The 23,824-nt window shown below is 33.5% G+C and overlaps 6 protein-coding genes across 6 annotated transcripts; 3 read left to right on the top strand and 3 right to left on the bottom strand.

The window, feature by feature from the left end:
- The first annotated feature begins 424 nt into the window (after window positions 1–424).
- LOC115453115 (RNA transcription, translation and transport factor protein) lies at window positions 425–3,122 on the top strand. The gene is made up of 4 exons (XM_030181761.2): window positions 425–626; window positions 703–927; window positions 1,751–1,837; window positions 2,349–3,122. Exons 1-4 carry the CDS (start codon window positions 557–559, stop codon window positions 2,645–2,647), a joined length of 681 nt encoding a protein of 226 aa, XP_030037621.1. The 5' UTR covers window positions 425–556; the 3' UTR covers window positions 2,648–3,122.
- LOC115453117 (mitochondrial import inner membrane translocase subunit Tim8) lies at window positions 3,119–4,428 on the bottom strand. Its single transcript, XM_030181762.2, has 2 exons — window positions 4,013–4,428; window positions 3,119–3,919 (listed from the first exon to the last, which is right to left on the bottom strand). Exons 1-2 carry the CDS (start codon window positions 4,109–4,111, stop codon window positions 3,746–3,748), a joined length of 273 nt encoding a protein of 90 aa, XP_030037622.1. The 5' UTR covers window positions 4,112–4,428; the 3' UTR covers window positions 3,119–3,745.
- Window positions 4,429–4,820: 392 nt separating this feature from the next.
- LOC115453112 (adenosine deaminase-like protein) lies at window positions 4,821–7,911 on the bottom strand. The gene is made up of 7 exons (XM_030181755.2): window positions 7,743–7,911; window positions 7,518–7,666; window positions 6,851–7,039; window positions 6,424–6,643; window positions 5,978–6,134; window positions 5,417–5,517; window positions 4,821–5,033 (listed from the first exon to the last, which is right to left on the bottom strand). The coding sequence occupies exons 1-7, from the start codon at window positions 7,779–7,781 to the stop codon at window positions 4,845–4,847; spliced, it is 1,044 nt and encodes a 347-aa protein (XP_030037615.2). The 5' UTR covers window positions 7,782–7,911; the 3' UTR covers window positions 4,821–4,844.
- Window positions 7,912–8,146: 235 nt separating this feature from the next.
- On the top strand, window positions 8,147–11,899 carry LOC115453114 (N(4)-(Beta-N-acetylglucosaminyl)-L-asparaginase). Its single transcript, XM_037441404.1, has 6 exons — window positions 8,147–8,421; window positions 8,628–8,781; window positions 10,278–10,506; window positions 10,881–11,071; window positions 11,461–11,568; window positions 11,641–11,899. Exons 1-6 carry the CDS (start codon window positions 8,301–8,303, stop codon window positions 11,867–11,869), a joined length of 1,032 nt encoding a protein of 343 aa, XP_037297301.1. The 5' UTR covers window positions 8,147–8,300; the 3' UTR covers window positions 11,870–11,899.
- Window positions 11,900–13,168: 1,269 nt separating this feature from the next.
- LOC115455355 (40S ribosomal protein S2) lies at window positions 13,169–14,734 on the top strand. Its single transcript, XM_037441408.1, has 3 exons — window positions 13,169–13,380; window positions 13,716–14,235; window positions 14,426–14,734. Exons 2-3 carry the CDS (start codon window positions 13,717–13,719, stop codon window positions 14,690–14,692), a joined length of 786 nt encoding a protein of 261 aa, XP_037297305.1. The 5' UTR covers window positions 13,169–13,380; window position 13,716; the 3' UTR covers window positions 14,693–14,734.
- Window positions 14,735–15,788: 1,054 nt separating this feature from the next.
- LOC115454016 (probable DNA-directed RNA polymerases I and III subunit RPAC2) lies at window positions 15,789–17,187 on the bottom strand. The gene is made up of 3 exons (XM_030182758.2): window positions 16,983–17,187; window positions 16,567–16,667; window positions 15,789–16,422 (listed from the first exon to the last, which is right to left on the bottom strand). The coding sequence occupies exons 1-3, from the start codon at window positions 16,995–16,997 to the stop codon at window positions 16,236–16,238; spliced, it is 303 nt and encodes a 100-aa protein (XP_030038618.1). The 5' UTR covers window positions 16,998–17,187; the 3' UTR covers window positions 15,789–16,235.
- Window positions 17,188–23,824: the final 6,637 nt, after the last annotated feature.

Here is a 23,824-nt window from a genome sequence, read left to right as displayed (position 1 = left end):
AAAAAAGATCTAAAAATGCATGAATACCGCCGAAATTCTTTGTATCTATGTATATTAACTTCAAACTATAAATTTCTTTAGTTTATTCCAATGCGCGTTATTATTGACCGATAGTGATATTGCCGATATTAATGTATAATTATTAAATACTCAATAAGCTGGTAAATGTCGTTATTTAAGATATCGATATTTGTCTCATAACTATTAAAAGTTCGTCCCTCTGTCGAGTGCCAACACTTCATCTGAAAAAATACTTTTCTTTTATGTTACGGATTCCACCGTTTATCATGATTTGATTTGGTGGTGATTTCACCAATGTCGAATAATAATATTTAGGGGATCTAAAACTAAGAAATTACAAAATCCACAAAAGCTTGCATTTGAGTCAAATTACTTCGTCGAAAAACTCGAGTTTTGTAATCTGTGAAATACAATTTTTGATTGAATTTATGTCAGTTCGGATGTAGATGTCAGCTGTAGTTTGTCTATGGACATTTAAGGTTATTTACCACTGACGAAATCTTAGAATCGCCGGATTTACGATAAAACTTGTGCAATGAGTAACATATTTAAGCTGAAATTAAGTGCTCTGGGCCATCCCAACCCGGATAGTTTTAACTGTGAAGGTAAAAAATACTTACTGACCTAATTTATCTACTTAATGATCATAAATTTTAATAGTTTTTCCGCTCTGTTTGATAGATGAAAAAGAGTACAGAAGCGTTGTTTTGTGGCTGGAAGACCAAAAAATCAGACATTACAAGATCGAGGAGCGTGAGGGTTTAAGGAACATTGATGCGGACAGTTGGAAGGAAGCTTATGACACGTACCAGCGAGATCTCGTAAGTCCGGCTTCAGAAGGGTCTCCGAACGAACAGCTTAATTGGTTACTATCCTACGCCGTCAGATTGGAGTATGCTGACAATGGTAAGAGAATTATTAAAATTACAGTAATTATAAAGGAACATATTTAAATGACCAACTCTTACTTAAATTAAAAAAAAGATATAGTTTTATACTATGTTTAAAATTACTGAAAAAAAAATTGTATCTTACTGTTGCACTACTAGTGTTAAATAACATGTTTTAAAGCACATTTAATAAAATTGAATTGAAATATAAACAATATCCATTACAAAAACCAGTATTTTTTTGGAAACACTGATCTATTTTTTTACTTAATTTATCATAATTGAAATGAATAATGATGCAACCATAAGTTATTTTGATTATTAATTAACACTAGGTTTTGCTTGCAGCTGAGCATGCAAAGCTTTTTACTTTATAAAAGACCCTAGTGCTATCTGTTTGTAAATCAGACTTAAAAAAGTATTTTTCCATAGGAGAAAATTAGCAGGATAAAAAATAGCCTGTGTATTTCCAGAATATGGTCTATTCATATATGAAATGTCTACCAAATCAGTTCAGCTGTATTATGTTTACTTTTAACAAATATACAAATAATTTTATAAACTTTTGCATATTATATAATATTAGTAAGAAGTAAGATAACATATGACTTAGATTGGATTCTTCTATACAAAACTAATAACACTAAAATTAACCTCTTTAATTTATATGCATATCAAGTTAAGAATATTTTTTGTTTCAACACACTAATATCGTGAAAAGTCCTTTTATTATTAGAAAGTTATAATATATCAAGTCTTTATATTGTGTATAGACAAAGCAATGAGCAGGAGTTAGTTGATATTAATAATACAGGTTTTATGATTTTCCATGATTCCAGTTGATAAGTACAAGAATGCCAAGGCAGAGCAGAAGAAACAAGCTGCCCCCAACATAGTCTCTTCAAATCCCTTGGACAACCTTGATTGTGAGTACATTAATTCGATATGGTGAAACATTTTCTAGTTCTAAACAAGCCAATTATTATAATGCTGAAATTTTTGATTCTTTGAACATGGAAGTTAGTAACTTTGATCAGTTTGTAATAACTGGTTCACTGGTTTACATATTCTTTGATTGGGCATTGGATATGAACGTATACACAGGTGGAGTCATGAGATAAAGGTAATAAATAAATAATCATGAGCAACCCACAAGAGTCCTGTATTAATGAATGATAAAAATATACCTATTTATCAGTTATCTTACTGATAGTTTTTTTAAGAATTGATAAATGAATGGCATACAATAATTATCAGATGTACCAAAATATCCTAGATTAAGAATATCCATGTTAACATAAACATAAGTTAACAAAATATATATCATGTAAAGCATGTTAAACAACAATAATATTAATTGCTATAATTCACTTCCTTCCATAACAAAAAGTATTTATTTTTAAACTAGTTCTTAAATACTTATTCTTGATCTTGCAGTTTCAAGTCCAGCATTTAAATCAGGAGTTGAACGGGTTTGTACAGTGGCCGGTATAGGTCCACATTTGGACCCGAAGATGAGACTTGCAGCTCTGTCAAAAATCCTGAAGACTACACCACATCCTGACCCTCCCAAAGCAGAAGTGAATGTTGTTCAGCAACCTTCTGATGTGTTGAAACTATTGTTTGTTCAAGACCTTAGGAATTTACAAACAAAAATCAATGAAGCATTGGTAGCAGTACAGACTGTCACTGCTGATCCTCGCACAGACACCAAACTCGGCCGCGTGGGAAGATAAAATGACATACTTTATTGTTGGGCATCCTTATTAACCTAGTCTGATTAAAAATAACAAATGCCATTTTAATTTGGAGGGCAATATACTGATGCCCAACAAATAAAATAATTATATGTTAATCATACACTGTATTTTAACCTGACAATAAAGCTTCAAATATAAAATAAACTACATTTTTAAAGTGCAAAAATCAGGCCATGTGTATCAATAATGAAATAAGAATAACAATGTAAACTATACATGTCAAATAATTGTCTTCCAATATATAAAACTGTTTATTAAGGGTGAACAATTATTGTATTCAGTAGAATATGCTATCTTGTGTTAACATAAGATTAAGTTAATTAATAACATTCCATGGAATGTTAAGATATATTTACCATTATCTTTGATGCAGTGTGTGATTAACAACAATGTACTAAATTAACTGATCTGCAGTGTATTTATAATATTTAAAATTAAAACTCAAAATTTATTTACTTTGTTTTATTTTCACATGACTTTCCACACATTCCATTTCCAGTGGACATCATATTTTCAACAACATTTATTACTTTATTGGACATAAAGTAATACTCTAAGCTAATTAATATATTTTTAATCTTGGATATTATGAGAACCTATGAACAAAGTCTTAAATGTATCAATCAATAAAGTATCTAACAACTGTTCATGAGTCCTGTATTTTTTATACAGGTATAGCATAGTAATCCCACTGCCCCTGATGGTATATGTAGTGGGGCCCAATAGAATGTTGACTGATAAGAGATGATTACCCCTCAGCAGTTGCCACAATTATGGTGGCCTATAATTTGAAATAATATTAATATCTACACAAGGGTTTGCCATCTGAATTGCTTTAATTTTGAGACAGGCTACACTTCTAACACAAATATCAATCGCAGACATTAAATTAGAATAAATGCTAGCAAATTAAAATGCATTGAAAAACAAATTTAACTCTTTTTTAAATACGTAACAATATTGGGTTAACAAATATCAAATGCAACCATATCGGTAAGAAGCAATGACAAACCTAACTAAATTTGACCTTGCGCTCAAGATCCTTAGTTAATTCTGCAATAGTTCTCTGCAAGTTTAATGCATTTCGCCGCCTTTTTGCAACATCTGAGCAAATCTATTGGTGATGAGAAGTGAAACGTCTATAAACCGCTCAACGCAGTTTGTGATACAAGTCTCGGTGCGGGAGTCTATCTTGGCGCCAGGTTTGTCCACGCACTTGTCCCAACATAATTCATTGAATTCGTGGATCTAAAAAATAAATAGAAATAAATTTATCGATTTTCGATATAAATGAAGAAATACAAATTGAACTGATGTAACATTTATATGAATAAGTAATACCTGTGCATGAAACTGAGCCTTTTGTTTCTCTGCTAAAAGAAAATCTTGGAGTTCCGAATCAGCACCCTTTGGGCTCGAAAAGTCTGGAAGATCGCTCATTTTATAAAGTTTTCGTTAGATCTTGCAACAAAATTTTCAAATTAAATTAATAAAATTTTAAGGTTATAATATTATTACGTTCCATATACACAACTTTAGGCAGCATGCGATTTCTAGCATAATACATTTCATCCACACTTTTTTATTTATTTTTTGGATTGAGCTGCAGACTATACTTTTAATTCTAATTTACTATATTCGTTACTATAATATGTGTGTAAAAAAACGAACGTGTACTGTTGCCAATAGTTCGTTTACCCTAGAATATTGATGGAATTCATAAAGGATATATGGAACACTCTGTTTCAATTCAATTCAATCGAAGACTAAAGTTTACACTGATAGTTGACCTCAGATAGCTGACCTTGGGCGTTCATACATACGTAGTATGTGCCTCCTACAAAATTATTGTCCCAATGAGAATATAACTATTACGTTAATTGAATTGTCCTTTCCGGAGAGAAGGTCTGAGTCATAGGTCCAAGGGATTAGTTAAGGTCTGATCTAGACCCCCGGCGGGATTTAATACTCCGTATTACCCTCTTTAACCTTGAAAGTAAACTGGAAGGCGGAAGCTCATCGATCCATGATTGCACTTCAAATGTAAGCTTTTAAATTATTTGAGAGGTGCAATGTTTGGCGAAAATCGACGTTTATGGTTTTTTTAAATAAGGGTGGCAGGATTTTTTAAAATACTTAATAGAAAGAATACGTTTTAAGGAATATTTAATAACTAAAGTTCGTTTTTATCAATGAAATTGAGCAATTTATCGTTAAGCTTTTTCCTGGAATCATCGGCAAAAACATATTGGCAGGCATTCAGAGCTAATCTGGAAAGCTGCGATCGAGTTAGCTTGAAAGTTTCGGCACAGAGTCTATACTCTTGAGATAATGATGTCGCAAAGACACCTTTATCGTCAGTCTGCAATTAAGAAATGTTTAGATTAATAATTCAGTCTTTATGACTATTGTAGTATGTTCTTATAGGTTATGTGCTACGATTAACTTATAAGTACTATAGATGACAGACATACGACAGATGATAATAAATTTAAATGTATAATACATATTTATAATCATTATCATCAGCCGTAATATGAAGTTTACGACCTCTCAAGATTTCCTGACGGGCCTTCAAAAGAATGTGCTCGGCAACCCATCTGCCGGACATGGCGAGTATTGGCAAATATCCCTCTCCAATGACAGGAGATATATAATATTTTTTTTCTATGCCTATCATAAAAATATAAACATAGATCACCATAATAAAAAAAAAACTAAAAAATATTATTAAAATCTTCTTACGCATATAATAAGTGGAATATCAGCATCATATAAATCCTTAAAATGATGAGACTCATAATCTGAAGTAGATTTTGTGTTAACATTACTGGTCAGGCACACCTCTGAAAAATACACTATTTTTTTTAGCTTTCCTAAACAATAATTACTTACACTAGTTACTTGACTTGAGTTATTATAATTTAATAAATTGAGATTTAAAAATTCCGACTGCCTCAGTGGCGTAGTTATACTGAATGCGCGGTACGTCAGCGCCATAAGATCCTGGGTTCGAATCTGGGTCGGGAAAAGTGATATTTAGGTTTTTCTGCTCAGTATCAGCTCGGACTCTGGAATTTGCGCCTGATATGGCGATAGGCTCGCCCCCATCATGGGGCATCATCGTCATGGGGCGACATCAACATACTTGGCGAAAAGTGGATGCCCTGGTTGCGCCTCTGCATACCTCTAAGGGGATAAATGCGTGATGTGCTTGTGTTTTAAAACCTCCAATTAAAAACACTCAGATGTAATGATAATTAAATTTATGGGTGTAAAAATAAGTTATTGTCTATTATTACGCACCTACAGGTATTTTTAATTCACAAAGTTTCTTCCATGCTTCATCTGTACCACCGTACTTTGGATGTATACAAGTACCATGACCAATCCGGTCTGGTTTGTACATAATCATTTCCAGGACTTCTTTTGGATTACACACTTCACCGCAGTGTAGAGTTATCTATAACATGAATAAGGTTCTATTTATAATTCTAATTAAAAAGACTTCAATATCAAATTTCTTTACAATAGCAATGTTTTATTATTAGGCAGGTAAAGAAACCAGCAGTTCAAACGCTGGAGTTTGAAATGGATTTAGTGATGTACTGCGTCTAAGCCTTATGCTTTCAACAGAATTATTTAGTGACTATAAATTTATTAAAGTTTTCTAGTTTGAACTTCATAAGAGTAGATACCCATAAAATACAAGTCAATTAAAAAAAGACTTAAAATTACAAATAATTACATACCTTCAAGCCAGTATTCTTTGCCTTTGAGAGTGCAGGAATAAAATCTTTAAAATTCCCAACAGTTGGGTCCCCGCTTAATTCAATACCCACTACTATATCTGGGTACTTTTTATGGAACTCTATTGCAATGGTTGAAATATCTTCGGCGTCTTTCAGTGAAGAATTTCTGTTTATGGAGACTATGAGTCTAGTAATCATTGTCAGGTGAATAGAAGATTTTCTAAAACATGGGAGGATAAATATTTATTGTGGTAAAATGTATTTTGTTCTAATAGAAAAAAGTCTCAATACAATATACCTATAAAAAAATCTTTATTATTAATTGAAAGACATGAACTTGGAAATACAAAGCTCCATAAATGTCTAATAATTTATGACAATATTTCAAACAGACAAACAATAAATAAAATAGTAATTTGTTACTCACTGTATAGCCTTTACAATAGTGTCAATATATTGTCTTTTGTCCATAAACTGTGTGTCGCGTGGAGTGCTGCGCAGTTCTATGTAGCAACAGCCATCATCTTGGAATTCTTGAAGAGTCAGCTTAGTAGCAAGAGCTAATGTCTCTGGAGTACTAGTCAGACTGTGTGCAATGCCAAATACTTGGAAACAACTAAAAAAAATAAGTGATGTGTACATTGTACTTATCAACTTTTGAATTTAGAATATGAGCTTACATTTATTGTGGTCAGTTTGTCATCTTATGCTATTGTACAGCAGTTTTGTTTCTACTTATGATTAGTGTATACCCCTGATACTATTTTACTTATAGTGCAACATTTTTAGACTATTTTTATATAAAATAATTATTAATTTGTATATTTATAACTACAGTTACATAAATAGTTTATTTTTTGGTTAGCAGTGATGTAAAGGTAAACAACTGTAATTTCTTTGTTACCTAAAACATCAAGTGCAACAAAGGATTTGCATATAAAGATTATGCATTTCCGAAAGTTTATAAAAGTTTAAAACTAACTTCATAATTATATTTAATACGTATAAAAGTGTCGGAACTTGCTACGGAATGTAAATTAATAGATAATTAGACCACACCCAATTTTAATTCCTTAATAAAATCATTTACATACTCTGACAAATTTCTCGTATCTCCCGATCCAATTTGAAATTCGTCAAAGAAAGCATTCGTTTTATCTGCTAGTCCGCTGTCGGCGTGATATCTTTTCAGTTGCAGCATTGTAGAACGACTTAGGGATCCATTGAGATGCGCATGCAATTCCTAGAATCAACAACATATTATGCACATTTGCATAAATAAACAAGACTTTAAAATTCTCAAATTTTTGAACACTAACAACTTTTGGAAGTTCACGGCAAAAAGTTTCCAGATCCATATTTGTTAATGGAATATTCCCAAAAATATTTTTGCTCACACTACAACAAATAATGGACACAATAAATTCGCACAAATGTTTTCATCAAAATAAGTCAAATCAAAACCGCCATATTTAAATTAACCTACACTGACAAATCACAGGACAAAGATTTATCAAACAAATAGGGGATTGGTTATTTTAAACCACCAATAAGAAAGGAACTTCATTTGTATTTTTTACGCAAAATTCCTAATTCATTTTATACGGGTTCATGAATAAGTCATTCATATTATATGAAATACAAGAGAGACGAGTTTGTATTTATTTTTGCAAACTTCAATTCAAGATCAATCCATCTTCATTCATAAGTGTGCATCGTACAATGGGCGAAAGATGTGATTCGTATTCATAGACATGAAGTTAGTTACTTCGTTATCGTAAATAATAATATGGGAGTGTTATTTTCACAATAGTCATTCGTACGCGACACTGTTTTATTTTGGTGTTTTAGGTTTTAGTAGGGTATTAAAAATTAAAATGAAATACATATTCTTTATCGGTTTGTTAAATATTTTTCTAATCGGTCAAGCAATATGTGACGATAAAAACATACCAATAGCCATTACAACTTGGTGGTTCTACAATGCTACTATTAAAGGTAAGAATCTAAACTTCATCTTTGAATAAAAGCAAATTTAAATTATACATCGTTTTTTATTTTATTTTTGGACTAAGTAACAACACGTCAAAATATACAGTTAGCCATTTAATGTTTACATATTAATAAATAATAAGTAGGTAAGTATTTATGTAGTAAGTAGTTTATTATTTTTTTTCTAACGGACGCATTTTTATTTTTTTTAGCCTGGGATGTCTTGAAAGAGGGTGGTACAGCTTTGGACGCTATAGAGCAGGGTGCGACTGTCTGTGAGGTACAGCAGTGTGACGGCACAGTCGGTTATGGTGGAAGTCCTGATGAAGACGGAGAAACAACTCTGGATGCACTCATTATGGATGGGTAATAAATACACAGCTTGTTCAGAAAAATATTTTTATATGCTTGCGGCAATTAAAAACGACATGAAATTACCCCCGACACAAAAAAACTTTTAAAAAGGAAATAAATAAACAAAAGCTGATTCAAAAGCTTTCGTCTCCGATCACAGTTCAGTCGGGTTGTATGTACCTGTAAAAATAGGAAATTAGCTGATGCTCTTTAAACATCTGAACAAATTGTCATTAATTATATTTAAGAACTAGCTTCCGCCCGCAGCTTCGCCCGCGTGGATTTCGGGTTTCAAAAATGGAGAAGGTGCTCAATTTGTCGGGATGTTTTTTTAATTTATGGTGGTATGCAGGTGGTCCGATTGTCCAGTCAGGGTCTGATGATGGGATCCTGGTGAAATCGAAGGAACTTTTAACCATTAAGGTTGCACACGAAATGACGGAAGCTTAAAAAATGGAGTAACTTCTCCCGTTTTCCCAACATTTTCCATCACTGCTATGCTCCTATTAATTGTAGCGTGATGAAAAGTATACTATAACCAGCTCAGGAGTATGAAAAATAATTGTACCAAGTTAAGTTAAAATCCGTCGAGTAGTTTTTGTTTCTATAACGGTTATACAGACAGACAGACAAAAATTTTACTAATTGCATTTTTGGCATCAGTATCGATCCCTAATCACCCCCAGTTATTTTTGGAAATATATTTCATGTACAGAATTGACCTCTCTACAGATTTATTATAAGTATAGATATGCAAAAGTAGCTCAAAAATTGTCCATAACGAAAACATGCATTTCAAAGTAAAACAAAAGAAATAATATCGTGAAGCCAACCAAATAACTAATGATATATTAAATTTTGTGACTGTTCAATTTAGTCGGGTCCGCGATATCACTTTTGTTGAGTTTCAGAACGCGATATTAGATCCTCCAACGCGCACGCGAATTTGAACTTTATGCAGCGGTAATAAATTACAAATTGACTCTCCATTTTATTTAGAAAACGTTTGTATGGGAAATAGAAAAATGCTGTTTTGAGGATTTTCCCGGCAATTATTCGAATTTTTCTCACCTTTTAAACCTTCCCTAGACCTCCACGAATAATTCAAGACCAAGATAAGATAAATCCGTTCAGCCGATCTCGAGTTTTAGCGAGACTAACGAACAGCAATTCATTTTTATATATATAGACTATTTCGATCCCAGCAGCTTTGAAACAAAAAAGAAACATACGTAACCACCCCTCTTCTTCATCTCGGATTAACAAATCGCTTTTGCTTATTCTTTAATATGGAAATAGAAAGGGTAGAAAATAGAATTCAGATTAAGTTTTAATAGTTACATATATCTATTATCTACCCACTTTTATGCCTCTACACACTGTGCAAGAATGTAAAAATTATTATTACGACAACCTACTTAATTATCTGAAAAATGTAACACATTTTCAAACATCGGAAATAACATTATTTTAGTACTTATATATGTATATATATATTATGTTTTCAGGAAAACAATGAACGTAGGTGCCGTAGGAGCTTTACGTAGAATAAAGAGTGCAATTTCTGTGGCCCGTCATGTCATGGAGCGAACAAAGCATTCTTTTCTTGTTGGAGAGTTAGCAACACAATTCGCTGTACAAATGGGATTCAAAGAAGAACCACTTACCACACAGCAGTCCAAACAAATGTGGATGAAATGGCACAACGAAGATAACTGCCAGCCAAACTTTTGGATGGTAAATGCTGTTATTATAAATTTTATTTGATTTTTGGCGTCACATTATTATAGAATCTGGTTATAGATATAAACGGGCTATTAAATATAATCAGTTTACGTTTTATATTATGCATAAAGTTTCAAATTAATTAAGAAACAATGAAGCCATCTCGTGGGGATTAATACGATAACCTGATTAAGTATCCTATTTATTGATAAAAATATTTATTGTAGCATAGTAATGTTTTTCCAAGTTTTATTAGACAACATAATAAAAATAATTTGACTATATGATGAAAAGATAGCGAATATTTTTAATGTGTTCAAATATTGTGTCTAAATTGAGATCAAAGGTGTGCTTATGATTAAACTCGAGTGTTTTATCTTATCCAGAATGTCAAGCCGGATCCGTCTAAGTACTGCGGGCCTTACAGTACTCTGGATAATTTCCGACGTGAGTCTCCTGCGAGTAATGTCAAGGTGGATCGATATAACCATGACACGATAGGAATGGTGGCGATAGATGGTAACGGTGATGTCGCGGCAGGCACTTCCACTAATGGCGCACGATTCAAAATACCTGGGTATTTATCTAACATTCATAAATGTCTCATGTTAGCTTTAGTGCAAAACAAGCTTTGTTGCTCAAATGCGGATACAGGATAGATCCCTATGGGAGGATATACTGACGTCTTTTTATTTTTTGATCTTCCCAATTTTACTTGCCTGATGCTTGCGCGATACTCAAGGATTAGTTTAAATATATTTTGTAATTGTAATCATATAGATCGATTCAGGAGAAAGTTGAAAGGGACACAAGGTGCAAGATATTATTATGAGCAAACACTCATGCAAATAAGCCTCAATATTTTATATGATACACAAATACCTAAATCCGCCACTGCTGGCCGTAATAAAATTCACTGGAATTAATTGTGTACTTCTGCTATCAATGAATTATTTGGTCTTATAGGCGAATCGGTGATTCTCCCATACCTGGTTCGGGAGCATATGCCGATAATTCGGTAGGTGGTGCTGCGGCAACGGGCGACGGTGACGTCATGTTACGGTTTCTACCAAGGTAAGGCAGAAATGCCCCTCAAGTAATAGTAATCAACAGTGATTAAAGTAAATAATTACAATTAATTTACAGTTTCCTAGCCGTAGAAGAGATGAGACGTGGAGCAACGCCAACCGATGCCGCCCGTACAGCAGTTCTGAGAATAGCAGCGCATTATGAGGACTTCATGGGCGCCGTGGTGGCTCTAAAGAACGACGGACAGTATGGTGCCGCGTGCCATGGCATGGATACATTCCCCTTTGTGGTGCAAGATAATACGAAAGAGTCATTTAGAGTAGAAACAGTTCAATGTTTGAAGTAGTTTAGAATAAAATTGAATATATTATTTTAATTGTCGTTTTATTCTCATATTTGCTGTTTTGCACGATGGTAACAGAAATATAATGTTTTTATATAATATTTTAACATACGTAATAAATAGTATTAACTTTACACGCGCTAAGGTTTTGAATTTGATATAATCGCAGCTTATGTCGCAGGCCACAGTGCTATATTTAAATTTTATTAAAGACTTGTTATTTTTCATTGCCCACAACTTCGTCAACATGGTTTTAAACCTGTCTCAGTCTATCTTATAGTCCCTCCGATAAACTTCCCTGTAGCAAAGGAAAGGCTAGACACGTGTGTCCCGTCTCCTCCGTGTGGCCATTTGTCCCCGACTTACTCCATATGTTATACTTACATATAAAAAAGGTTATTTTCTTTTCATCTTTGTCCTTACTGCCTCGGTGGAGTAGTTGTATTATGGTACAACTTCACTGTTGAGGTTTCAGGTTCGATCCGCGGGTTAAGCAAAGTGATATAGGGTTTCTTCACTCAATATTGATCCGGAGTGTGGAGTTAGTGCCCGATATAGCGATAGGCTCTCTCCCATTCACATTATAGCCTGGAATACGCACGGCAAAGTGCACGCTCTGTTGTGCCTCTGCTTATGCCTTCGGGTACAAAAAGCGAGTGAGTGTATTATTTTTCATTAATAACTTTTTGAATTCAATGGCTAGTTTAAGCGTGAAATGCCCATTAACCTAAGCATAAAGACAATAATGTCAAAAATGGATGTTTTACATTTTCAATATTTAAGTATTTCTCGCGCTCGCAGTTATTTTTTTCCAAAAACATTAAAAACCGATCCATACGGCACCAACTTCAGCTTACGCAAACAAAAGTTTGTTCAAACAGAACGTATCGACCCATAATTTTTGTAGACGTAAAGTTTGGATAAGTTTGAACTTATAACTTGATCAAACTGACCTTCTATACATTGACTTCAATCGAAATATTTTCTTTCCTTATTTAAATCTTTTAATTAATAAAAAAAAGATTGTTTGATAAGAACATAAAAGTTTAAAAACAATCCAAATTTTTTTATTAGTTCAGCAACTTTTGTGGCTGAGTGAACATATGAGATGTTGTATTGTATAGGAATTTGAACAACCGTAGACGCCTCTTGATATTCAAAATAAGGTTACAGAATAATATTAAAAAGACATCAAATTAAAAGAACAATATATTTGTATATCTATAATAAATAAATTTCTGTTACGCCCATTAGTTGCAACCATAGACAATTTTTTTAAAAGTTTGTCTACCGAGTATCGTGTAGCAGTCCTATTAAAATTCCGTTCCATACCTACAAATCACCATTTTTAACATTTGAAATATATTTATCTTGGTTACACTTAGGGAGATTCTATTATTGCTGTTCTTTCTCTATTGTAATATTGTATTAGTTGGAGGGGATGCTAAGGAAATCGACCCAATTCACGACTCTTCTTCGGCCATTTTGTAATTGACTGTTTCACTGCGTTCAACGTGAGTACTGTTCTATTTAATTTTATAAATGATGCTTTGAATAACTCGTGTTTTTTCAAAATTATTGTAGAAGTATTGTAGAAGTAGTTTATTTAGTAGAATGTCTTCAATAATGAAACGTACGTGGTGATTTCACTAAATTCAATATTTTCCTAAAATTATATTTCGAACCACGTGGTTTTTTTTATGATGAGACTTTACAATCATTTCATTCGTGGTATCTACCATAGTGTGTACACAGTGATGGCCTTTAACGCGTCTGATTAATCTAAATGTTTCGCATTTCTATTCCATTTAATTTCTGTATTTATAAAAACCTTATCTTTGTGTAACAGAATGGCGGACGCTGCTCCTGCCGGTGGACGTGGCGGTTTTCGCGGCGGCTTTGGATCGCGTGGCGGCGACAGGGGACGCGGCGGCCCACGTGGTCGTGGACGCGGTCGTGGCCGCGGTCGCGGTCGCGGCAAGGAAGACCAGAAAGAGTGGGTTCCAGTGACCAAGCTCGGGCGCCTTGTTCGTGAGGGGAAAATCGACAAACTCGAGAGCATCTACCTGTTCTCGTTGCCGATTAAAGAGTTCGAGATCATCGACTTCTTCCTCGGTCCCTCTCTTAACGATGAGGTGCTCAAGATCATGCCCGTGCAGAAACAGACCCGTGCCGGTCAACGTACTCGTTTCAAGGCTTTCGTCGCCATCGGTGATAACAACGGACACATCGGTCTCGGCGTGAAGTGCAGCAAGGAAGTGGCGACCGCCATCCGTGGCGCCATAATCCTAGCCAAGTTGTCTGTGCTGCCTGTGCGTAGAGGTTACTGGGGTAACAAGATCGGCAGGCCTCACACCGTCCCTTGCAAGGTAACCATGTTTTACTTGTTACAAAACACCTACAGTTGAACTCATTATGATGAAAACTGATAATCATTTCATTCGTGGTATCCCCTGATATCCCGTGAAGCTTTTAACGCGTCTGAATTGTTCTAAAAATTACACCCTTATTGAATATTTACGAATTTTGTATTAAGGTCATTTATTTGTCTTATTGCAGGTCACTGGCAAGTGTGGTTCAGTCACGGTGAGGTTGATTCCAGCTCCTCGTGGTACTGGTATTGTGTCTGCTCCTGTCCCTAAGAAGCTGTTGCAGATGGCTGGTGTCCAGGACTGCTACACATCTGCCCGTGGCTCCACTGGCACACTTGGAAACTTCGCCAAGGCTACTTATGCTGCCATTGCAAAGACCTATGCCTATTTGACCCCTGACTTGTGGAGGGACATTCCACTCACAAAGTCACCCTACTCTGAATTCAAAGTTTAAAACAATTTGATGTTGGTAATTAAATGCATTTCAGAGTAAAAATGTTTTATTTATTAATTTGTATTATAACTAAACATTGGCTGAGAACTGTTTTAGAATCAACACCAACCTAATCCTATTTGCATAATCTATAAGTTACGTTCTGATGTGTGTAACAAAAAATACTTATTTTAAATTGCATATTAATCAGTGTTACTGATAGGTATGGTATTCATATTTTTTATCAAACTATTCCTTATACAACTTATTGCTCTAGTTTTCACTTTTTTGATTATCACTTTGTTACATGAGTGTGTAACAAAGTGTGATAATCAAAAAAGTGAAAATTGATTCATGAGTATGAATCATTGCAGATGCACACACTCTTGAAGAGCATATTATCCAGACTTTATCTACCCCCATCTTATACTTTGTTAGATATCCTAACAATTTTTCACAATGTTTTTTAACTATGTACAACTGATTAATGTCTGTGTTTTAGTTTTTTATACTTAAAAATTTCTTCTTATGCCTGCATGTCTGATACTCTTAGTAGATTAAGGCGATACCTCAAGGTCCATTTTCATACATTTTGTTTCGCCTTTAATCTGGGTAACTAAACAAGTATTGGCAAGTAAAGAATTTAAATTCACGTCTAGTTAGTGATTAGTTCTCGCAGTTGAAAGAAAAATGTAAAAATAATTAATAATCATGGATATTTCTGCCTTTAAAATTTCGTCATATTAAATGTTTAGTTACCCAGATTAAAGCCGAAACAAAATGTATGAAAATGGACCTTGAGGTATCGCCTTAATAGATTATTGGTTTCTAAACATGCAGGTACATATGTATCCTAATTTTCTTTGAAAAAAATATATTTGGAGATTGTGCAAAGATAATGCCTTTAAATGAACACTGGAACATTACATCAATTAAGCTGAAGCAAATAATTGACCTATGGATATCCTCCCACTGTCTTTTACTGTTGGATTAAAGTGTTGGAATTAAGGTATAATAAGAAAAGTTCTAAGATAGAATATTCTAAATGAAAATATTCTATACCTAAGTACCTATCTTTGATTATTAGACATAGTGAGATTTAACTGAAACTTCTGAATATGCTACTAATTTTAGGATTTATAGTACTAGGTCTAGACAACTAATTTAGATACATCATTATAGTACATATTATCATATGACTAAACAGGGTCATCTTGGCATTTCGTTCAATGAAACCATATATTGCCTTTACCCCAGTTAACTTTTTTTACTATTTTGTAGTTCAGGGTGAATGTAATGTGTGTGAGTATATTTTTGACTGAAGTGTGATTTTGCCACTGTACTGGTTTCTCTTAATGTAGAAATTATATTGGGGAGGTATAAAATAAAAAATATTTTTTATTGATATTTATTTTGTTTGAAACTTACACTTTTTATTTTAATTCTATAGTTTGAGTAACTTATTGTAGTGTTATTTTTAAGAAGATAAATATGTGGTTTCATTAATTAATGCAATGTCAAAATGACTAAGTTGGTATATAAAGTTAAACAATATAATGTGTTTTTATGTTTTACAAAAATCTTTTACTTCTTTTTCAAATAATTCCATTGTGTGATCGCACACTTTTTCCAAGTCTTTAAGGCCTCTTTTTAATATTTCTAGTGCTGGAGTCTCTCTTGACTGTATCCTAAAGTGCATTTTAGCTTCTGCTGGATGTGGGACGGTGTAACCACAGAAATCAACATCCTCACTGTAAAAATATAAAATTACCAAATAAGTTTATAAAAAATTATGTTTCATATAATTAATTTAGCTTTATATCAGCAAAATAAAAGTATCTGCATGCTTTTGTATCTCTATCATTAAAACATATTATATTATGTTTGATACTCACTATCTATTAATGATGCATTTTAAAGCGTTTCCTAGCGTGTGGCTTTCATTTTGAAAAACATATGTTCGACAAGTGGGTCCGGAATCTTCATCACCTGGAAGCTGGAATGAATTTAATGTTGTGCACATGATATACCTTGAATATATAAAGATTGGTCTAGATATATGAAATTTAAATAATCTGAGAAGTAAATATTTGGCATGTATTTTGAGGTTATTATCAGCAAAAACGAAATTTAGAGGTTTTGGAGACACAATTTACAAATTGAATTGAATTGAAGAGTTATTACGTTGTGTAAATAGTGAATGATATTCCGTCGTAGGGTTTTATAAGTAAACCAATAGCTTTTTTATGTCTTAAAGTAAATATGAACATTTTATTAGCAGATATTAATCAATAATTACAAATATACGCACCTCAGATATCAGCATTTTATTTTAATATTTTTATATATAAGTCGATTTTAAGTGCATTAAATGTTTGGTAAAAGATACTTTTCTTGTAAAATGTGGATAATATTGTTTGGATTAACAAGTTAGGTAAACAAAAGGCGATGGAAAAGGTTGTCTTATTGACATTTGACATTAGAATCATTCATTTGACATATTTAGTTTTACATTTGACATTTGCTTCATGCAGTGTTGCCAGCTTTTTTAGCGAACCCTCACAAACTGTTTTCGGCTAGCTTTGTATTGAGTGCGCTTATGTAAAAATCGGCTTTTGCCTTTCTTTTTTTTATAAGTCGCAGTAGTATATTTTTTTCCATCTATCAGTAACCTCACAATAGCTATATTATGTGACAAAATGTGTATTATGTTTTGGGAGGCTGATGTGTTCCTTACCACTAACCGTTGAAACCTAATGCACTAACAAAACTACCGATCACTAATACCGTTAAAAGTGGGAAATAAACCGCAAGTTTTATGTAAATCGACTAAGTTAGCGGCACTGGCGGCAATTGTATAATCTATCTTGGGAAGGCGCTTCATCTTAGATTAACGTAGTGGTTATCTCTGGTGGTTATATTCTCTTTGACCTTAGGCTTTAGTGACAGTATTTTTTTTTTAGGACCTGCCGCCGTTGTCACCGGGCGTACCCTGCTAACGGTGTACAATCAATCCCCCGGCTTAGCAACCACGGCAGTGCCAATGAAGATTTGCTGGGCCCTACCGCTATCACTGAGGGTGCCAGCGGACGGTACGCTCGCAACCCGCAGCTGTTCGGTCACGGGACCCGGGAGGAAAAAGGGAGGGGGTAGGGGGAAGGAAGAGAAGAGGAAGGAGGAGGAGCTTTCTTAGGATGGTGGGAAGGGAGAGAGAGGGGAGATGTACGCGAACCCTTATAGGTCTCAATGTGTATTTGGCAACCAAGAGGTACTTACCTAAGCGGAATAATGTTCCCCCTTGCATGGGCGTGCATCCGGTGTGAAGACTGAGCGCACAAAATAAAATAAATAAATAAATAAAATAAAATGCTTTATTCATCACGTAGGCGAACACAGTTGCACTTATGATAAGTCAAGGATGAGATATGAGAATATTTAATTATTACTTAATTAAATTAACTTATATAAACAAAGACAATTTATATTGAAAATAAAATTAATGAAAAATATACTTAGTAAACAAAGAAGCCAGCTCGGGCTGGCAGGGAAGAAGAAATAAAATGATGTATATATGTATTTTTGAATAAGCAATAAGGGAGAAACGCGTCGCGATCCTCACCGGTGAGGACAATAAAAGCTCTAACCCAGCTAACCTACTAGCCTTTTACTAACTACCTAAGCGATGACTACCCGAAGAATTGCCTCGGGGGGGCTTCAGTGACTATTTGCGTACTGGCTAATTTGTACCAAAGAGTAAAATTAATAGGTCTGCTACGGACAGATAAATGCGAATTTTACGCTTTTAAATTCAATTAATGGTAATAAAATCTATACACATAACCGGCGCTGTCTTATCAGTAAAGGTTATAACATATAGGTGTATTTTTTTTATTGTCATACCGATATTGTCCAGAGCTGTACTTGAGATTGGCTTTATAATTAGTGTGATTTATTTTAATGCACTGAAAAGACTTTCTTTTATTTGTCAAACAATAGGAAAGTTTTTATTTTACAAAGCGTTGTAAACATTTTACTCCTATTCAAGCCCAAGAGAAAATATTAACGCGAAATGGAATGTAGTATCGCTATAAAGTTTATGAAGCACAGTTGTCAACGGCGCTGCACCTCCACATTTAATGAAGTGCTTATAACATGCGAAGTAATTTCCCTTTATAACCTGTGTCTCACGAATATAGCAGAATTTATCTCATCATTGCTCGACGAGGGCGCTCCACGAGTGATCTTTCTTAACGTAAATTAAACTTTGCGGGTTGCGGGGCCCATTATGTCGGAGAACGTCACCTCGTGTTTGCAATATAAGTAATATACGGCAGGCGTGTTGTTTCATTTATTCAGGCCCCCTGGCCGCACTTAATTAAGAGATTACATTCAGGCTTCAGTATCAAACTTGCAAACAGATGTTTTTAGGTATAACTAGATTACTGTGATAAAAAATATGTAATTGAATAGGTACATTATTTAAGATATGTTTTCATATGAAGGCCCCAAAATGTAGGTAGGCCTGTCTGTATCCAGTGGTTACATTCATAGTCCATTACTGGTGTGTTTTCCAATTTGCCGATCATACTTGCGGATAAACGACATGATATTGTAATAATCCCATAATAATAATGTAATGCCAGAATGTAATTGTGAATATTAAGTACCTACTTATTATAAAGTTAAAATAATAAGTCCTGTAAGTAATTATAAATGTGATAAAGTAAAATATAATATTTAAACTCACATTAATTTTACTTTTTCGTATATTAAGCAAAAGATTAATCTTTCATGAAACTGAAAATTTGGTTTTGTTTCTCTTTTGAACTTATCGTTTTGATTTCTAGAGAATCGTTTCCAATTAGCACGAAGGGGATTGGGTATTTTATTTCTAGTATTTCGTGAAAATAAATTCATAGGTGTGCAGCGTCTTAATTTTAAAACTCGAATTTGTTTTAAATATTATATGCTGTAGACATTTAATGAGATACTTACTCAAGAGTGAAATTTATTTTGAAGTGATATAGTTAAATTATAGGCAGACTATATTATGTTGCCTACAGCAAGAATACGTTCACTAGATGTATTATAATCATTTGGCACTGTTGCACAGAAAACTAGCTTGTCGTTGCATTATTACGATGAGCGCGATTTTCGGACACCAAAAATTACGGCGGTCCTAATCCTCATTTTTGTCCTTTGAATCCGATAGTATGTCTAAATGTTTTTTTTGGAACCACGAGTTTATGGGAGGTAGAGATCAGATTAAAATAATAACTACTTATTAGTTGACAGCGTTTACTTATTATATCCTAAATCATGGTTTATAATCTCTATTAAAAAGTTTTGTTGCATTAAACAAAGTCACAAACTTATGTAAAATAAATAGTCTCTTATGTACGTAGTCCGTTAAACATATACTAAAAAAACAATAAACGTAGCTCTTAAATATATATTATTTTTTGTAGTAGACTATATCTGCGGAATGCTAGGCTATGTTTGCGTCATATTTTCACATTTTTTCATTCTATTTGTGATAGGGATAATGGAGTGTATTGCAGAGTAAGCATTACTTGTAAGTTTTAGAGCAAGAATACATGCGTCATTAGCTAGGTAAATTGCAGAAACAGAATGTGAACTAACGAGTTTTGTTGAAGGCTTCCCGGAACCTTTCTGCGCGTCATTTTACCCCATTACGTCGAAAACTATATTTAGCTTGAATGCTTATCTTATTATTCGCAATAATACTCAATTATGTTGGTACTTGTACACTCGTCTTCGTAGACTTCTTAAAATTGTTTAGGAATGTATTTATTTATCAACACTTTATTGTGCATCAAAGTAAGATGAATGTATAAACATGAGATAAAATTAAGATAATACAATTAGCGGCCTTATCACATTCGATTTCTTACAGACAACCTTTGGATGGATTGGAGCAGATAAGAAATGTAATAGAAGGGCTTCGACTGATAAGCAAAGAAATGTTTAGGATTTAAAATAAGAATTAGAATGATTATGCTTTATTAATTGAGTTAACGGGACAGGGAAGGGAAGTGCGGCGATAGTGGGTGTGGAACGGACTGCCGAGAGGAATGGCCGCAGATTCAAATCCCGAGGGCACGCATCTCTTAGTTCTATACAATTATTTGTATATTCTTTATGAATTATCGCTTGCATTAACAGTTAAGGAAAATATCGTAAGGAAGCCTCCATACTTGAGAAGTTCTCCATGGGAATTTTAAGGGTATGTGAAGTCTACCAATCTGCATTAGGACAGTGTGGTAGACTAATGCCTAAACCCTCTCAGTAGTAGAAGAGACCCGTGCAGTAGTGGGACTGTATATAATACAGGGCTGATATTATTATTTTTAAAGGGATGTTACTAATTCGGTGTGTTTATAACTTTGTAAACGACATAGATTAGTTAATGACAATAATATAATTTGGCCTGCGTCGTGTTTGTGCGTTTGATTATGTAAAGCAGGCGAACAACTTAATTTTGAATTCGTAAACAAACGAAACATGATTCTAATTTAAATACAAGATAAATAGCATAATTAGATGTGTGCTGCCAAGAGGCAGCGGAACTTCTCTGTCAAATAGGTACTTAATAATTTAAGAAACGTCCCCTAAGAGATATTGAGATAAAATGTCTTTTTGAATTTTCAAGTACCCCATTGTACTCCATAGTGTTACATATATTAAATGAGCTTGCGCAACTTAGATATATTTTAAATCACATAATGCGTACTAGGTAATAGCTATAATGGATTTTTAAACTTTAATATAACAATGCATAACTCCAACATAACAATGCATACATATTGATTATATTGCGGTTTCGCGAATAATGCTAGATACGAGTCAAATTGTTACTTTAAAAAATTTTAACGATTAAAGTTTTTGAGTTTGTATTTGTTATTTTTAAACAACAATTAAATGTTATTACTTAATTTCCCTTGGTAACCGTCTCAACTTGGATTACGTAGTCTGTGTTTGCGCCACGTTATAATAAAATTAGTAATTACCTACTTTACATTAATTGTAAGTTATTATTTAATTTTATTGTACTTATATCCAAAATATACAAAACAATATACTTATGTAATGATATTTTATGTTAACTCGAATGTTGGACATTGAAATAAATCAAATTTACGAATTTTATCGTGGCTTTTTATATTATAATTTTCCACCGTTGTGTCGAAGATTTTGCAGCCTTAGTGGTTACGGACCGGACTGAGGTGTTGTTCATCCGAAAGTTAAAGTTACAACATCTATCTATATTTTCAATTATACAATATATTATTTAAATTTTTTAGCTGTTCAAGGTCGGATCTACGCAGAATGAACTCACAGTGTTTTGAAGTCTGGCAACTGATCTTTAGGGTTTAGATTTAATTTTATCTCACAGAAAACTGACGTTAAGTAATATATTACTTTACGTCAGTTTTCTATGACCTGACGGATCTTATACCTATTGCTCTTTAAAGATATGGAATTTAAAGCACTTACCTAATATGTTCGTTTCAGAAAAAATAAACGTGGAACGTTGTAGAATCCATACATAAAAACTAGTAATTTACCATTAATGAAAAAAAGCAATAAAAAACGTAAAAGAGTTTCGCTGCAGCGCTATAGAGAGCTAATTAGCACGCCAGACTGGAGGATTTGAAACATCTAAACGTGTTTCACTTGCTTTGAGTTCTGTTGGATTTCAGACGAGCCACTTTTCAAATGGAACCATTATGCAGGTATCGCGAATTAAATTCCAAGAGCTGTAAATCCGAGGAAGGACGAGATGTGAAGCTCTAGTAGTCAAGTATTATGATTACCTTTTTTCGCAATTAGTCGAAACCAGTAATTAGTACCAACCCAACTTGAAAATGTCAACTTTACAGTAGAGGCGTTTAAAGATAAAATTAACGTAATTTTTATATAAGTAGTTTTCATAATGTTTTTTTGTCGTAGGTAAGTAGTGTATACGTTCAATGATAAAAATATCAAATTTATGTTAGTAGTTTTCATAATGATTTTATGTAGTAAGTAGTTTATTTGGTATTGCTTAGTATGACATTAAATTTTCATATTTATTGTTACTTTATGTTGTAAATATGGTATATGTTCTTAGTAATTAAATAAAGTTAGTAAAAAGATGTTTTTGACATGAGTGTTTATTTCGGACTAAAGAGAAGTAACTATGGCAAACAAAATACAATTAGTTCTAAAAATAGAACATATAAAAAATAATAAGTCACGACCAAGGTTACAATCTCCAACAGCCGCCCTTAATCGCAGTTGTGACAGAAACAAAACAAATAAAATAATTAAGTTTCTAAACCTAAGTTAACTACACATCGTTTGTGTGCTAGAGGTCCGAGGGCCTTCGTTAGTACATCAGCAGGCATATCGTTACTTTTTATATATTCTAACTTAACAATATTATTAGATACCTTTTCCTAATAAAGTGAAACCTAGTATCTATATGCTTCGTCCTGCTGTGGTGTACAGGATTTCGAACAAGATTAATGGCACTTTGGCTGTCAGAAGCTAAGTTAACTGAACAAAGTATACCTGTTATCTCGTATATAAACCGACGTAAGTAACACGCTTCCTTCGTGGCAGACGCTAATGCCATATATTCTGACTCGGCCGAACTTAACGCAACAGTAGGTTGCTTCTTGGATTCCCATGATACTGGACCTCCACTTAACTTGTAAACATAACCGGTGTATGACCTTCTGTCGATTGGACAGTTTGCCCAGTCTGCGTCACAAAAACCTTTAAATGGTTCTTCATTCTTATGACTTGACCATCCGTTCTTCTTGCCATATTATTTTAAACTAATGGAGTATCCACGGTCTTACACTCCTTCATATTAAACTTTTCTAATATAGAAAGAATATATATATAATATATCAGAGATCTTTTAATGAAAAATATCTCGACAAATCTTCTCAAAAATTCAAATTCTTGACAGTGTCAAATGTCAAATTAGATTTAAAGAAGACTATTATGTCATCAACAAAATTCCCAATATCATAAGTTCTTTACCATAGAGTTTGGTAGTTTAATTTTGTAAATCCATTTACATGGCATAACCTTTTTTTAGGCTTATCTACTAAATTCCATGTATGGAGTTTCATTAAA

The sequence above is a fragment of the Manduca sexta genome, chromosome 22 (assembly GCF_014839805.1).
Source record: "Manduca sexta isolate Smith_Timp_Sample1 chromosome 22, JHU_Msex_v1.0, whole genome shotgun sequence".
Taxonomy (NCBI): domain Eukaryota; kingdom Metazoa; phylum Arthropoda; class Insecta; order Lepidoptera; family Sphingidae; genus Manduca; species Manduca sexta.
The sequence above is the reverse complement of the archived record's forward strand: the minus strand, read 5'-3'. Positions and strand labels throughout refer to the sequence as shown.